This window comes from Pholcus phalangioides, unplaced genomic scaffold, assembly GCF_987345545.1.
Source record: "Pholcus phalangioides strain wild (caught in Gottingen) unplaced genomic scaffold, Ppha-v1.0 ptg000013l_1, whole genome shotgun sequence".
In the NCBI taxonomy this organism is placed as follows: Eukaryota; Metazoa; Arthropoda; class Arachnida; order Araneae; family Pholcidae; genus Pholcus; species Pholcus phalangioides.
Window position 1 is genome coordinate 32,549,072 of NW_028301606.1, and position 18,244 is coordinate 32,567,315.

Consider the following 18,244-nt stretch of genomic DNA (forward strand, 5'->3'; position numbering starts at 1 on the left):
ATCTATGAGCTTAAATGAGAATAATAAACTCATTAGTTTTACATTGCTATACACTGATTATTATTTCGTTATTAGGGCCGTGGTGATCATTTTACTAGCACAGGGAATTCGTGAACTTCCTCTTATGGGTAAAAAAGGTTCCGTGGGGAACAAAAGGTTAAGATCCCATGATTTAGACTAGCGGTTTCCAAATAATTTTAGTCGTGTACCCTACGGAAATTTTGGTGTTTGCCATGGACCCCAATTTTAATTGTGGATCCCCAGAAATCTTTATGGTCCAGAAATCTTAATGGATCAAATTTGTGAATAATAACAAATTTATTGAATTTAAATTAAATTCAACAAATAACAAAAAACATAAAATTTGAATTGTAACAAATTTATTGGTTTCATAAAATCACTAAATTTGTTATTATTCACAAATTTGATCCATTACACAAGGTATATAATGCAACTTATTTCAATAAAAGGATTCAGCTGAATGGAAAATCTCTTAGTCATTACATACTTATGATGCATTCAATGAACACGACACCATTAGAATAAAAGTAAATCTCTACTAATAAAAAATTCATTTTTCTATACATTTATGTATATACAGTAATTTAATACGTTATATAAGAATAGGGTCGTATGTATATTTATTCATTCATAAAAATATTTATGAAGTAAATTTAATACAGCTGAAAAATAGAAACGAAAATCATACGAATGAGGAAGATATGCTAATTTTTTTGTGTTCAAACACACATACAAAAAAGACAAGGAAATAGAAAATCTTATCAATTCAGTCGGTGTATATATATATCGAATCAAATAGTAAAATTTCCCTTGTATATTATTATTGTTATTTTTGCGGGCCCTCATTCATTTCTTGAACGTATTCCGCCGTCACGGAAGGAAGAGAGGAAAAAATAAGAAGACATGTAATAAATAAGTAAGTGGGTCAAAATTCTAGGGTTAACTCTGTTTGCTTTCTACACTTTAAAATTAAGCTTTCCGAGCTCTAAAGATTGATTCTTTTTTGGAAGATATCCAAAACGGAATCACTAACTCTTGGGAATAAAGTAAATCTGCGGTTCACTCTGCGTCAAGGTTTTTAGAATTCAGTTGATTCGACTCATAAATAAAAACGTCAGCAATTTTTTTTTTCTATTTACTTTTTTCCTGTTCATATTTTTCTCTTCATTTTTTTCTTCTATTTTTTTCCCATTCACATAAAAATTGTCAAACTTGGAAAATGGGACGTGAACACAGAAAAGGATTTCCGCTTATTCCCGTATATATTTCTGTTCTTCTTCTTTTTTTTTTATTCATCCCGTTGTATGGCGGATCTTAATGCACGCGAATAAGGAAACGGAAGAATAGAATGTCCATCCTTTTGCATATTTCTGTTGGAGGAGAAGAAAAAAATCATAATATAGGGATTATTTCAAAGCGACGCATAAGCACTATTGTGTTATTTTCGTTCTCTTCCATCTCGTGTAGCTGATGTGGATGTGTTTCATGTCTTTGTGAAATGACGGAAAATGAAATTCTCTTGATGTTTAAAGAGTCATCACACAAATGAAGGTTCTTTCATGAAAAATTCTGAAATAAATGGATACATTATGCATCTGAATTTTCGGTGAATCGAATAATTTTTCAGTTGTAATAGACATAATATTCTTATGTGAGCCCTATGTTATTTATGCCTATATCTACCTCTTGTTTCATTTCTATGTCTGCAAGTAGATATCGCAATTTAGAGTTTTTAATTAGAGAAATTTCAACAGCTTTAAATTATTTGATGTTAGAAATAAAATTGTCTTCATCCATTGCTGAATATTTTTGATATTGGGAAATAATTTTCCAAAACTTACGTAAGCCACCTCGTTGGGCATTTTGTCTGTTGTGGCGTTGTATTTGTATTTGTAAGTAAAGCCAATGTTTCCATGGATCATAACGCGGCATATCAAAATAAACACTTCGCATTCAAGCGTTTTTCAACAAATTTGAATTATCTCTATTTAACGAATCGGCGATAAATATGGTAACCTTGCCGTAGCCTAACCATACGTTGGAAAAACGAAGAAGGGGGGGGGATATATAAAAGGAAAAAATATGAGATAAGAGGTAGATAAAAAGGAGGTTTTTTAAGAGTCCTCTTTTCACATTCACCCTACGAGTTCTCTTTCGCTCTCGCATGCATATAGTTGAAATATGCATTATATGTGTGGAAAAGAAATCTTCCGTAGATAATAGGGTTGCTATAAAGCTTTGAGATGCTGAAGAGAGAGGGAAGAAAACACACACAGCGTTTGGCTTTATTCCACAGGATATTGAATGTAATATTACGCCCGTGATCGTAAAGAGGTTAAATATTAATGCGTCTGGTTAAAGGTTAAACTATATTTTATTGGAATTATTCAGATAATACAATAAAATGTGGGACCTATAAATGATATATGATAACAGATAACAAATTATGAGGAAAACCGATATAGATATAAACATCTTGGGGTTTGAGAAAACATAGTAGAAGGGAAGGAGAGAAAATAGAAAAATATCGATACATGTGAGTTATCGAGGAGCAATATCACTCACACTAGAAACTGTATCATTATTCCTAGAAACTGTATCATTATTCCATTATGTATCGAATCATTATCATTAAGTAACCACAGGTAAACGTACAGCAATACTGAAATATTACCCTTCGATCAGAGAAGGTATTCATTATTTATGATCGTTCATTTATAGTGTAGAGTGATTTCATATTATTTTATTTTCCTTCTAAAACAGTGAAAAATAGAATAGGTTCCGAAGAGAATATAGACGACATTTTAATATAAAATTTATATATTTTAAGTAAAACTTATTTTTCAAGTTGCGTTGCACCAATTTTATTTATGATATCGCTCTAATATGGATGTTCATCTTACTTCTTAGATGATGCTCTAATGATTAGGAATATAGACTACAACAGCGAATGTGCATTGGTATTGAATACCAAAATGAACGCATGAATACATGGACATATGAATGATGAATACATGAACATATGAATGATGAATACATGAACATATGAATGATGAATACATGAACATATGAATGATGAATACATGAACATATGAATGGAGAAACTTCATTAGTGATTGGTAAAAGCAACCCCTTATTTAGTTATACAGTCGACGCCACTTATTGAACTCACGGATAATGTTATCAGGTATTGTCAAAACTTTTCCAAAGACGAAACGAACCAATGCCATAATATTCGTTTATAGTTTGGAAGAAAAATTCGTTTATAGCATTCGTTATTCGATTTTACTTCGTTTATATTTATCGGTACTTCGGATAATGTTATCAATTTATTTTCCGTTGAATGTTTTCATGCATTCAGAAGCAAAGCTTTATTCAAACTCTTTTTTTTCGTGATTTATCCCTATCGGGATAGAAGATTATGTAGGAGGCTGGAAGGTTTTCCCCCTTCCTCCCTTGTAGCCAAACATTTCCGTGCTCCGTAAGTGATAAGTAGTATTCGCTGTGATACATGTACGTGTGGACCTGCTTTTGCAATGGTCATTCTGTAAAAGCAAATGCATGGCCACTTTCCTTCCGATTTTGATCAGTTCCTTTCAGTTGACGAGATTCAAATTTCTTCTTTCTGAGCGGTTTTCTCAAGGAATCTATGAAACGTATTGCACGCAAAAATAACTTTAATTCATCATTTCTTCATTAGACAATTTCATCGGTCTCCCATATGAAAAAGTCTCTCCGCAGAGAGCAGTCAGAGGTACAACACAATACTGACGAAACATGAGAATTCAAGCACTTCCGTCATCACTTCAAAAAATGGAAGACAGATGGCAGCACGAATACGAAACAAGCGCAACTCCACAATACAAATGCGTTAGAGCTACACATACACTCAGAATACACATTCCGGCATGTGCCGATTCGTTAGAAATTTTGATTCGTTAAAAAAGTAGAGGAATGTGTACGAGGAGCATATACGGTTCATAGAAGTAGTAATGTGATCACATTAAGCGGCGTGGATTGTATGAACTGTGAAACTAAAAAAATAATACATGTCAGGTAATAATAAATATTTGGTAACTTGATTTTTAAGGTGAGATTACAAATAAAATTTTGCAGACTGCGTTGAATTTACTTTTTCAATCCAGGAAAGAAAACAATTAAGCGAAAAGATATTTCTGTATTTGTTAAACTCATTTCCTAAAATCCACAAAATTGCTGCAAAAGCAATTTTTATTCCGCTTTTTTCTTATTGTTCACTATTTATTTCGTTCTATTTCGTTGCGGATTTTTTTTTTTTCGCTTATCATTTTCTCTAACCAACGACAGGAAACGTCTTATTTTGTTGGAGGGCTGCTTATTTCTGGTATTTCCTGGTGAGTTTAAGAAAACCCAGCGGCATAACACGGAGAACAGACATATAAAAAATACTGATGTTTAAAGGGTAATTTCGGTAGACATATGTCAAAAAGATATGCTAGGTGACTTTGTAACATGAGGAATATCTTTAGTAGAATTCCTTGCTCGGCAAATAAAAATAAATACAGCGCATAAGTCTACATTTGAAGTTGATCATTTTCGAGAAAGAAATATATACGAATGTTAAAAGAAAAGTATATATAGGATTTCTGCTGATTGAAAATTACCAAATTCTCGGAAATTCGAAAATAAATCTTTTATTTTCCTTTTCTTTCTTTTTTTTAAATTATCAATTTCAGTTCGATAATTGCTAATACAGTACCAAAATGGGGTGAATTAGCAATTGTTTTTCCCAAGGAACTTTTCTTAGGATATGAATAACGAAAAAAATGAAAAGCCATAGAGGTCTCAATGTCCCCTAACCCTTCTTTCGCACCACCGTCTTATATATATTTGGGACAGAAACATGTCGCAGCGCAAATACAAACACTTATTTCGCTTACTTTGGTATTTCACAATGAAGATTAAAGATATAGTGCTGCCATCACTATCAACTGAAGTAATTTAAACTGTATTATTTTTTATACACGTTTTATTTATACAGGGTGTTCTGTTAATGGACTGACAAACTCAGAGTGTTGTTAGTATGTATCAAGAGGAACTAAACCACGCTGAGAGGGTGAAAATCACGAAAAGTGCATGCAGGCTCTGAGTCCAGAGGAGACGAAAGGTGGATGTCAGTTGATCGCTGAATGCGTTCGTGGGTTCGCCCACCATATTTGACGTAAGCAGCGTCGCAAAACGCATGCGCTGGGGTAGGATCACGGACGACGTAAATTAGCGCTATTGCGGTAGTAAGCACGTGCAGCAGTTAGTTGTTTGTTTCAGTGAGTATCGTAATAGCTGATTACACGAACGAGGAACACGCTGATATGCATCTGATTTACGGTCGAGCAGATGGCAATGGGTGTTTATCACAGTGGATGTACCAACAGCAATATCCGATGAGGCGTTGTTCGCACCATACTACATTCACCACGATCGATCGACTACGTCATAATAGACGGTGCAATGACGTCAGCGTCCTCCACTTCTAACAACTCTCGCAATAATTAATGAAATGAATATTTTTGCAGTTATTGTACTTTTTGTCGTTCCGTTGATGAGTTTTTTTTTTAAATTTTATTAATTTCATGTTTGTTCTAAGACCGAAATATGTATGAATTGAAACTTCATGAAATAATTTTGATTCCTTTCAAATCTTAGTAAAATATGAACTAAAAAGTGGCATATTTTTTTTTTCATTGTCCCTATTGAATAAGATACCATCGTTTGCAAGCACTTTCTCAGGAAAAGAATTAGTATATTGATTATCTTAGGAAAGAGCCTCGCATTCGCTTCAGCGAGATGCCTGGAATAGAATAGAATTCGCAAAATATTGATAACATTTCGTAAACGGTAAGGTTTATACTCAACCACTTGGATGCGTCATATAACTGCACAATATAAAGACTGCGTAAATAAATGCCATACAAAATTGGAAATCCTCAATAGCTACGCCACCTTTTCCTTCCAATTTTAAAATATTCATCTCCAACATACAAGATCCTTGATGCAACGTCGTTAGTATGATCAGTTTCCATGCGCTGTTGAGCTCGAAATTCCTGAAGCACGCATTTTGTGACAGGAGAGTGGTTTCACTGAACTCGTTAATGATTCTAATATCAGTGATCCGAAGGGAGATGCATCCGAATCTCGCTGTATTATAAATGTGTGGTAATTTTGTTGGAGCTATGTTACTAGGAAGCTCGAATATTTCCAGAAGAAGTGATATTGGAGTGGATATATATTAAACAGGTGAACGTGTCGCTGATATCAACTTTGAGGGGAAATTCACTTCAGGCAGCGATAGATGTTTCGTTGTTCCTTGAAATATCCAAATAAATTTACTGGAGACATTGTCTCGATTATTTCAGAGAAAAATGGACATGAATTTTGTTTTTGTTGATTTTTTGTCCCTACACAAAAATATCATTCTTCCTTATGAATATTGCTTGAAACAAGACTTTGGATCATGTAAAAGAAATATATAAAAAAGAAACTAAAACAGAAACACACATTTTTCTTGCAGCTTTCAGTGACTGACGAAAGCAGAATGTGGATGGAATAATAAGTAAACTGCAACTGAAATAGATTACTTCAAAATGGAATATTTTTTTCAGGAGTAACCCAGTTAGTTGTGTGCGAGCAATGCAGATGCATGCAAATGGTGCCACGTGCACATTGGGTTGAGAAATAATAATAGCAAGTCTCTCGATATAAATATTGAAAAATAGCAAACCAGGTAGAAAAAATCATACATTAACGTATATATTTCGGTAGATGTGATAAATTCGGCTATTATACACAATAAACCGGTTATTATGCATAACCACCGAGCACTTTGGTAAGTTTGATGAATTTCCCTAAATTTATCACTTTTACCGATGATTATGCATAGAACACAAGCGTCGTTGATAAATTTGATAAATTTCCCTAAATTTATCAGTAATCACATTTTTACTAGCGATAATGCATTACTGTAACGAAAAGGGTGCGGCGGTGGTTAACGGGATAAATCGTACTATGATATACTTTATATGATAATTAATAAATGTAATATACTGTAATATCGAGCCACCATCGTAAAATTTGTTATTCATAATAGATAATTAAATCGAATTTTATAAAAAGAATTGGTATATAGGTATGGGATCATTCAAGTATTACGTCAGCATCGAGGAGGGGAGGGGATTTCGGATTTGCTGACTTTTGGATGAAAGGGGGGGGGGGTTTGAAGGTTGCTTTCGTCGTCAACCACCCCTTTTTGAAGATATGAAATATTCTAAGCTGACAGGCGGGGGGTCAAAAATGGCTGAAAATCTGCTTACGTAATACTTGAATGGCGCCTATACAACTAATAAAAGAATAATAGATATACTATAAACATGTTGAAACAAGAAATACGATAAACATGTTGGGGTAAATCGGGAAGCTATCCATTCTTAGAATAAGACAACCATAAGTATTCTTTATGGGCATTGTATAATATTTTATCATGTGTATATATTGTTTGTAATTTGTGTTAATTGCATTTTTAATTGGGTTACTGTATTTTTGAAACATATGACAACCATATTTTTATGGGCATCTTTTTATCAGCCACCTCGTTGGGCATTTTGCCTGTTGTGGTGTTGTATTTGTATTTGTATTTGTATATTTGTAATAATAGGTATCCAAATACGTACATCCCAGTACATAAATGTTTTCCTCGAACAGAAATATCATTAACAGAAATTAGAGCATTTTGATACTCATTTACAATTTATGTAGCTAAATTTTGAAATTTTTGACTCAAATGATTTATGACATGAGATATAGACTTGGCATATTATTCCTGAAAGACAATGAAACCTCGATATAGCAGTTGTCTGCTGCCGAAAAAAATATATAGTAGTTGTAGAGTGGTTATAGTTATCTTGAGAGGAGTATTATCATCAGTCCGGGCCAAACCTCTTTGGCTTCTGAATTGGCGTTATTATTATTATTATTATTATACCATAAAATGCCATTATAACTGTTTTTTCGCAAAAAAATCCAGTTCATTAATTATAATTATTTATCATTTAGTTTCGCCATGCTGTAAAGTGGTCTACTGTACAGTACTTTTGTATACGACACAGAAAGTAGCATCATGACAACTCCATCAAGGAGGATGTATTGGGGAAATATATTGAAGGTGACACTTTTTGAGCAAAGTATAAAAAAAATGCCCATGTACATAGTTTCAAAATCTCATAAAAAAACACCGGGTGTGGTAGCCCAGGTCGATAAGATAATCACCTAAAGTGCCAAAGGGAGTTTCGAGGTGTCGCGAGTTTGATACCCGGGTAATCCTTCTCAGAAACTTTCCTGACACCGGGGCACAACAGAAACGTCTACCTGACCACAAAAAAAAAAAACATTGCTACCGCAGAGAGTCCCACATCGAGGGGTTAGCGTACCAACGTTTCGGTGAGTATAAAAAAGTACGCCGTTCTGAATTGGATATGAATTGTAGGTCCCGGTCTAATTAGCCCTCATGTGTAGAAAATGATCATGGTACGACAAAAAATGATCAATAAATATCATTATAGAGGGATTTATGTTTGTTTTTAGTATCGTTGTAGCAAGATTTTACTGTATTCACATGTTTTTTAAGCTGAAAAAATTCAAGCACAGGACAGTGCACCTCTGGAATTTAAAAGATAGAACATTCTGTTTGTTTTAATAAATACAGATAAATAAGTTATGTTTCTGTTGCTGAATTAAGTGAAAAAATTTTCGTGTGTGTATTTTGACCAAAAATGTTTGTCAAGTCCAATATATTATTCTAAAAATGCATTCAGAGGAATAATGCGTTATTCATTTTATCATTAATAATTTAAATTCGAAGAGAAAAAGTTAAGTAATATAGAGAAGTTAAGTTAGAGAAGAACTGATAATGGAAGGATAAGAGAAAAAATAATAAATCACGGAACTGATTGAATCCTATTAGAAAATATGCAAATTATGCATGTAACTAAACCAATTTTATATAATTAGAAATATTACACTGATCATTTTCCGTGATTTTTGAAATTTATATCCTATATGAATAATCAGTTATATACATACATATATTTTTTAAATTATAATTCCTTTTTTGAGAATTCAGACCCAAAAATCTGAAGTCATATTTTTATGAGTAATAGATTATTTGCTTAATAGGTCATACGGATTATCATCACTAAACGAAGAAAAATAATCAAAGTTTCTGTATTTGAAATGTTGTTTAATAGGAAGGATATGTCTTTATTTTTTAGGTAAATAATACGTCGTTTCATATATCCTCAAAGCATATTTGTCGAAAAATAAATAGTGTAAGGTTATACGGGCTGCAGAAGCTCTGATATGTGTCGTTAACATAATCTACTCTGTCTCTGCTATATAAGAATTGTTAGATCTATTTCCAATTCTATAAGCACGTCGCTACCGCCAAAATTATTCGGCAGAGCACAATGTTGCCGAGTAATAATCTCTTTCTCTCCATATATCCCCTGGTATTTCTCATGCGAGTATGATGGATGGTTTGTTCCCTTTATCCGGCAGCAAAAACCGGAGAACATAATAACGATGGCCCCGCTCTTTTTCTCCCAGAGGATAACAGAAAGTATTACTTATGATAATGATGATACTTGTCATCAATCCACCGCAATATGTCATGACGTGTAGCTCATTAGTGTAAATGTCACTGCGGGATTACCATTTCCACGCAGAGAAAAAGGCTATTATTTTTCTGACAAGTTTCGGGCGTTGAAGGTGAAAAACAAGTCGGGAGATGGCGTCGTCTCTTACATGTGATCCTCAATACAAAGGGCTAATGAAATGAACGAGGGGAGAAACTGCGCTTGCACCACAGAGGTGTAATAATAATAATATACGTTTGTATTTTAGTTACATTCTCTTCTATGAAGGAAAAAATATTATTTTCTCAGAAGAGGTTTACATAAAGTGGATAGATTACATCTTATAAGGACAAGGGATACTTTAAAATGCTGATTTTTTTTCCCTCAAAAATAACTTCACTAGATTAAAAAACAACTAAAATTTAATAAATCTGGTATGAAGTCTACCTTTTGAGATGTACAACTGCAAACTTTTGCGCAATGTTTGTACCGCGATGAACAGAACGAAATACATGCATAATTTATGTTCATTCTTCTGAAACATCCTCATACATTTATACGTGATTGCTGATGTTTGATCACATTTTTATCCTCTTTTAAATTCTGAGAAAAAACATAGGAATACTGTATAGTAAATTTACTTACTTACAACCCGTAGTACGACAGGACTTTCGGCTTTCTCACCTCTACCATTGACAGCGATGCAACGATAAATGCCTTCATCTTCTTTTCTGACGCTGTGTATCCGAACTGTTCCTCGCTGATCGGCTGATTGCCTGTCACCGTAAGGTAGACGTTGGCTACCTGAAGTACCAAGCAATTTACAAATAATATTGAACATTCGTCTTTGAATGAATATAATTATGTGCGATATAAAACTGGTATTAAAAAACTAAAGATAAATTCTGTGAAAATAAATGAGGTACACATTATTTATCTTACTATACATAGAAGAGTTGATCAACTTTGCCCAAGAACTAACTATACAAACACATACGCTGCTCATAAGAATAAGGTGATATGTATTATTTATGTAAATTTATTGAATTTATTTATCAACATTTATTAAAAGGTAATTGATGATTAACACTTGTGACACAACTGTTTGTGAATACCTAGCAATGTTCTTTGTTGATATTTTACCAATTAAAATGTTAAAAAAAATCAGAATAAAATAAAACTACATTTCCCTCAATTGATTTGAGCAGTGTACAATATGTGTGCAAAAATATTCGCATGCAGAATTTCATATTCATCTCTTTGGTTCCAAAAGTAAATTTACTTGGAGCAGAAAATACTTGTTTCTATCCACCCCCCCCCCTCCCAGTTTCATACTTTGGTTTCGGTTCGACTCAGAAGAGCAATGAATGAACGCCGGGGTCTCTGCCACCGGACTTATCCCGTTGCCGAGATCTCTTCCATCCCAGCTTCGTGTCTGAAACAAAGAGAGTGCACCTAACAGTCTGAGTGTGTAGCTAGTGTTGTGTCTGATATTTCAGTGCTGTCATCTATACTTCAAATTGGGAGTTAAGTGTAATGATTGAATATTTGTAACGTTGTAGGTCTGTTGCTCTCTGTGGCGAGACCTTTTAACGAGGAGATCGGCTAGCATTCGCGCCTTGAAGTTGGGAACCACAGAAAACTCAGAAGAGCAGGGAAAAAACTTTTTAATTGGAAGTTAGGGTGGGACCGTATAAAAGTGAAATTTTGTGTATCAGTACATCTAGCGCCTATAGTGGAAGAAACTAAATATTTAAAAATGGGATAATTTTTTTCCCAATTGAATGTATGTTTCTATCGAAAAAGTTCAAAAGATAAAGATTGCATATGGATATTTATTCACACCCACTGTATAACAAAAATTACTTATCAGAAAGTATTTTTTTTTATAATATTCGAGAACAATCGTGGGTGGATGATATGCAGTTAACCTAATAAAGTTTGGAAATTAAAGAATAATCTGTTAGTCCAATTCTTCAAGATTGTGTTTATTAAAACAAATTCCAGCGTATGTAAGATATTTAACCCTCTCCACGGTCATTACGATATATCTCGCCTAAGTTGATGCTTTGGATTTCGGTGATTAAAAGAGATATCACCTCCTCAACACCTCTTATTTCGGCTGTGTGTGTGTGTGTGACGAGCACAGAAAGTTTTTATTGTTGGCTTCATCTTCTACACTATCTACCAATAAGTATTTGGACACCTATGCAAATGACGATATCTGCGGTCCTGAGATATGTCACGCCCTCCGCCGGTATATAACGTGTAGGAAACAACATCGGCATTAGTCGCATGCAAGATGCCGCGCAGTTCGGAGCTCTCTCTTTTCGAGAAAGGTATAATTATCGGGTATCACAAAAATGACCGATCCTTAAGGGACATATCTAGCGAGCTGAAGTACCCAAAATCGACAGTGGTCTATGTGATTAAGAAGTGGAAGGTGAGCTGTGATTGTCGGAATTCGCCCTGAGTCGGCAGACCAACGAAACTGGGAGATAGAGACAGACGGGTGCTGTCCAGAGAAATTCGGAAGAACCGCACCCAACCGATGGCCCTCATCCGCGAGGAGTTTCAACAGGCATCCGGGAGTATTGTTTCAATGAATACCATCCGTAAGGAAGCACATCTGATTGGTTTTCATGGTCGTGCTGCCGCCCATAAGCCTTTGATCACAAAGTCCAACCGCGTTGCTCGGTTAATGTGGTGCAAAGCACATCGAAATTGGACCGTAGATCAGTGGAAACGGGTTCTTTGGAGCGACGAATCAAGGTTCACCCTCTACCGTTCGGATGGCAGGGTCTGGGTCTGGCGTCTGCCTGGAGAACGTCTCCTGCCAGAATGCATTGTGCCAACAGTTATGTTCGGCGGAGGTGGAATTATGGTCTGGGGGTGTTTCTCCTGGTATGGACTGGGACCCTTGGTCCCCATTCATGGTAAACTCAACGCCGATGCCTACTGCACTATTTTGGATGACAATGTGCTTCCTACGTTGTGGCAGTTTTACGGGGTGGACCCCTGTTACTTCCAGGACGACAATGCCAGCTGTCATACTGCGAGGTTAACCAAGGCTTGGTATGGTGCCAATGGGGTTCATCGAATGGACTGGCCTGCCCAGAGCCCAGACCTGAACCCTATCGAGAACCTCTGGGACGAGTTGGATCGCCGAATTAAGGGGTGCCCTACCCGTCCAAAATCGGTGAAGGAACTGACATGTCTTCTCCAAGCCGAGTGGAAGAAAATACCACTAGCCGTAACACAAGGACTTGTGGAAAGTATGCCCCGGATGGTTCACGCTGTAATTGCCTCTCGTGGAGGCTCTACCAACTATTGATTTTGAATAAAGTTAGTTTTTCTTTTCTATCACAGGTGTCCAAATACTTATTGGTAGATAGTGTAGAACGCCACTCATCCCCCTCCCCCATAACCTGTCGATCCTCTGGCAAAGGGTTGAGTTAGAAGTTGTTAATATTTTAATAATAGAATGAGATACGTGCTGTTCGAAACATAACATTTCCCTCTGGAATTGTATAAGAATATATACAGTACACACTATATAATAGAAAAATATTGAAAAAAAAAATCAATCAGTATTTCTCTTCCTTTTCTTTCTTTAAATTATTCTTGAAGTTAAAGGGAGCGCTATCATTTGCCCAAAATCGGAGAAAAAAGTTTTCTTGAATTTTACAGATGGTTCTTACTACATCCGCTGTGCCAGTTATAATTCGGATCAGTTTCAGTTATAAAACTAGTTAAAGAGTTAAAACATAATCTCAGTGATGTTCATTCCAAGTAATTCCGATAGAAATTAGTTTAATTTATTCGTAAATTTAAAAAAAAAAGCTGTAAATAACTCAAGATTTTCACCAGACTTCATATCATGTTTCAAAACGAAATATTAACTGCACAGTCTCGGTATTAAAACTCATGAAAAAAAATCTTATTATACTTCGAATCATATCCGTACGTAAGCATTATTAGATCTCTGTTTTGAAAGAAGTCGAAAAAAAGTTAGTGCCCGTGATTGCATCAGAGAAACTAACCGCATTTATCTCGATATATACGGCGTACTAATATTGTCCCGAGTTTTCTTATTGTTCATACTCATCATAGAAGAGAAAAAATACAAAAAAATATTTCGAAACCTTAAGAAATATTATTATCGACGTCCTGACAATAGAAAAAATTGCACATTATACTTCCTGGAGTTTCCTCTCATGAGAGAGAGAAGAAAATCTTTTTCTCCTGGTTTCTTAATAACCTCCCAGGTAGGTAAACAGTAATATGAATCACAATCAGAGTATTCTTTTCCTTTATTTTCATTTTTTTTTTTCAAGGGGAAAAAAAATGAGAAAGGAAACCCCAAAGCTAATCGCGGTCTTTATCGTCGGAGTCCATGAATGGGAAAGGAACGTGGGCTTCTCAGTCATATTCCTCCCTCTTATAAAAGTCTCACTCTGTGTAGTCTCCTTTACCTACATTGTTGGTCCAGAGAAGAAAAGAATCAGGAGTGAGCTGGGAAGGAAGGGGGGCATAGGAATACAGAAGAAAATGAAGGTTACTGATAGTTTTACTTCTTATATGTCTGTGATATCCGGGCAAGCCGATAGTTTTGATGAATGGAATCCCCCCTTTGCGTTACTGCAGCCCATTTCGCTTGGGATATATATATATATTTTTCTGTTTTATTATTATTATTTCTTCTTGATATATCCGCCTTTTTCTCCGTTTCACCGAGTGTTATTTTCTGCTCTCTGGTATTGATTGGTACATGAGAGGAAGTGTCATTATGGAGAAAATGAGATTTCTCAGTGGAAGGCATTTTTCGAAATGGGAATAAAAGGAATTTTCTAAAATGTTCCCAAGCCAGGAAATGTTCAATTTCTCTCTTATCATTTTTTTATTACATTATTACCCTTCTTCCATCTATTTCCGGAAACAAATTTCAAAGATCGGGGATAATGATATATGTATACCATGCATGTTCGGTAAATTAGTTTAGAAATCCATCTATAAAGAAAAATTGAGTTATTTCTTGTGAGCTTAGATGTCTGAAATGTTGAATGATTATGTTTTTGCCATGGTTAAATGTGATTATTCGGTAATTATTTTCATAATTACTGGGTAATTATGATATTCCTGACTTCGAGGCACGAATGCAGTCTACCTACCCGTTAAAAGTCTCGTCACAGAGAGCACCAGCCCTACAAAGGTACAAATGATCAATCATTTTACTTCACAAATTAAAATATAGATGGCAGCATCAAAAATCCACACACAAAATACGTATTCACAGACTGTTAGGAACACGTACTTTGTCCGGATTCTACCAAAAATGTGGGCTGAAAGAGATCTCGGCAACGGAATAAGTCCGTTCATTCATTCAAGTAATTTTGATAAATGTCAATACATTTATGACTTTTATAAGTGAAAGTTAGTTTGTGATAAGGTAAAGGTGAGTTTAGATAGATATGAAAAAATTAGCATCTCTTCTTTTTATTTAACCAGTTAATTATATTTACCAGAATTTGATACGTACACTACACGTATTTTGCCTTAAAAATTAAATTAAATTACATATGAAAAAGACAAAAACAGAAAGATTATAATCAGTTATGCAATGTTGGCTTTCTTCACACGTAACATCATGTGTAAAAAAAAGAGCATTGCCAATAGGATTCATCATCCTAGACTGAAGCTTACTCACAATTCTGGCAAATTTGTGTAATTTCATTCACAATTTATCATACTGTACTTACAATTAGGACGTGGAGATTTATAATATTAATATAATATTATTATTATAATATTATTAATAATGGCTGGTAAATGGGATAAATCCTCACCTTATAAAACAATGTATACAAAAATTTATCACTTTTACCGTTTCATACAGGCTACGTTTCTGATTTTATATCGATAAAATGACCCTTGGGAGGGTAAAATCTAAAACTACGCGTAGCCTCGTGTAAAGAAAATGAATCTCACCTCTCTCGACGTATACTTTATCGATAGGATATCCGGAAACAGGACACCTTATCGTCAGCACAGTCCCAGCAACGACGGTCATATTACTCATAGTTCTAACGAAGGGTGGGCCAAATACATCCACTCTGGCTTGATGGCTGACAGTCCCGACGTCATTCTGAGCCCTGCATTCATATAATCCACCATCAGGAACCTGAAGATCGCTAATGTTCACATAACTGACAACCGAGCCATCTAGGTGCACGTAATCACCGGATTTCACTCTCCTCGATTCAGATAGATTATCTCCGTCCAGCAGCCATGATATCTGTGGTAGAGGTGAACCCGTGGAAGAACAGTGCAGGGATACCATTTGGCCCGGCATATGTATCTGGTCTGGAAATATCCTGAGAAACGCCGGCATTTCTTCTGCAAAAGATGAATCAATAAAAATGTGTTATTGATATAATATCGATAACTATACTTCTCATTCGAATATCTTGCATACGATTGAGGTATCATTGAGTATTAGCAAATGCGTTACACATTATTTATATCAGTGGTTTTGCACCCCTCATGTTATAAGTTTTGTACGAATATTTTCTTAACTGTGCATGCCCTGGATTTTCCAATTCTTCTGCAGAAGTTGTTCTGCTTTTCTGTTTAGCGCGTTCTATGCCTTTTTAGCTATGTATCATTTTACTGACTATAAATTCCGTGTAAAGATAAATGCAATTTTTTCTCACACGGCCATGACTTTTGGGGGGGGGGGGGGGTATGTGCTTAAATTGCATTAACGACAGAGCCTGGCCGTGTTCGGCAAGTTAGTAAGTAAGAAAGTGGTTTTGCTCCTGTGCTAAGCATATAAGCTGCTCTCAAGGATTAAGTGAAAATAATTTTAAATGTTTGGGAAAACGATTGAAAAAAATCACAAGAAGCGAAAATCGAAACATCGGTTACGGGACAACATATAAGGAAGTAAGCAAACTTCTCTTACGGATTTGTAAGAGTAAGTACCCCTACTATGAATTTATAATGATAAGTAAGCCTCATGGTTTTTTATGGATCACATATGTGTTTTTACTCTTTTTTACAACTTTTGCAAGGTGTACGCGTTCGTTCCTCTCGTAGACATGACATATGTTGCATTACGCAAGATTCGCATGAATTTCTTGAGTTATGGGTAAGTTATTAACTCTATTACTCTATTAGAATTCGAAGGGATTATAGGTATCGTATATATTTTTAGTGAGGAGAAATACAATACTTCTAAGCATTCACAGAAGATACGAAAGGCTTGTGAGCATCCACAGGAAATACGCAAGACCTAAAATAATTTCCCCGGAGTATGTACACTACGAGTACATTTCAAGAGATACAGAAGCTTTCTAAATATTTCGAAGAGTTTGCGATCTTAGGATAAATCTTACACATATCTAAAAGATATGAAGGATGGAAGCCTGGAAACACTTCTTTATATCGCATGAGATAGTATAGTGCATCTGACAATCACCTCTAATTACGCTATAATTTGGCGTCACGTTTCATTGCATATTCACCTATTTTTTTTCAATATAATGACTATCGTATATAATATACAAACAAAACACGACGCTGTCATTGTTTAATTAATATTAATTTTGAAAGGATAGGTAAACAATATCAAATATCTGATTGTCATTCTGATAGTGATATTTTATTTCCACCGTCTGAATTTTTGACCCTAAAAATTGACAATGACAATTTTTCTTCTTTAGGGAAACTGGGAGAACCTGCCAAAATTTATATGTTGCTTGGAGAAGAAAATACAATAGAATAAAATGCACAACAGAAAAAAAAAATAGAGCTTATAAGTTTGCCCAGTGGCTCCAATTAGGGGAGTGAATTCACGGAAAGCAGCGGCATAGACAATAACGGCTCGATCAACAGAGATTGTTCCAGAATTTCTCGTCGTATCTTTTTACTGCTTCCCACTTGCTCTGACAGCTAAATTGATACGGCCCGGAAAGCGTCTTAAAATTCTGGCATTAATCTGAGAAAAGATAATTTGAAGTTACTGTTCAAGAAGAGAAAAAAAATAAGTAGAATGAAAAAAAAATTGAAAAAGGAAAAATATGATGAGAAATTCGCCCTCTTCAAGCTTTTAAAAGCAAAACAGGCTACCACACACCACCACGGGCCATCTAACCAGTTTCCTGAATGCATAATAGAAATTGATTTTCCAGTGCTTCTCCAGTTTAAAAAGGATGACGGATATGCTTACATAAAATTAGTGGCTAGCGTTTCAACATGTTTTCTGTTTTTTTCTCCTTATACTTCACTTTCAAAGTGAACAATATTTTTGCATAATCGTGAAATAAATGAATAAATGAATTATGATGAAATGGAAGTACAGGACACGAATTGTTATTAATAAACTCCTAAGGGAAGACACAGAAAAATATAACGCTAGAGAACAGAAATTAGCTTATGCACACAAAAATACGCACTGATGTCATCATTTTCTAATAAAACAATGTTCTTTTCCTTAGAAAGTTCGAGAAGTCAAAAGTATCTGTTTTATACAAAATTGGATCCCTTAAACGTTTTTGTAC

At 35.0% G+C, this 18,244-nt stretch overlaps 1 protein-coding gene across 5 annotated transcripts in view; it reads right to left on the reverse strand.

The window, feature by feature from the left end:
* The window catches only part of LOC149078975 (cell adhesion molecule Dscam1-like), a 348,553-nt gene that overhangs the window by 167,260 nt on the left and 163,049 nt on the right, over nucleotides 1-18,244 (reverse strand). For all 5 annotated transcript variants that reach the window (XR_016193867.1, XM_089241217.1, XM_089241216.1 and 2 more), the window contains exons 7-8: nucleotides 15,672-16,079; nucleotides 10,329-10,487 (exon numbers count right to left, since the gene is read on the reverse strand). Coding sequence is in view for 4 of the 5 variants with exons in the window: in XM_089241217.1 (XP_089097343.1) it covers nucleotides 10,329-10,487; nucleotides 15,672-16,079 (567 nt within the window). In the remaining variant the exon portion in view is untranslated. The remainder of the gene's footprint in view (nucleotides 1-10,328; nucleotides 10,488-15,671; nucleotides 16,080-18,244) is intronic.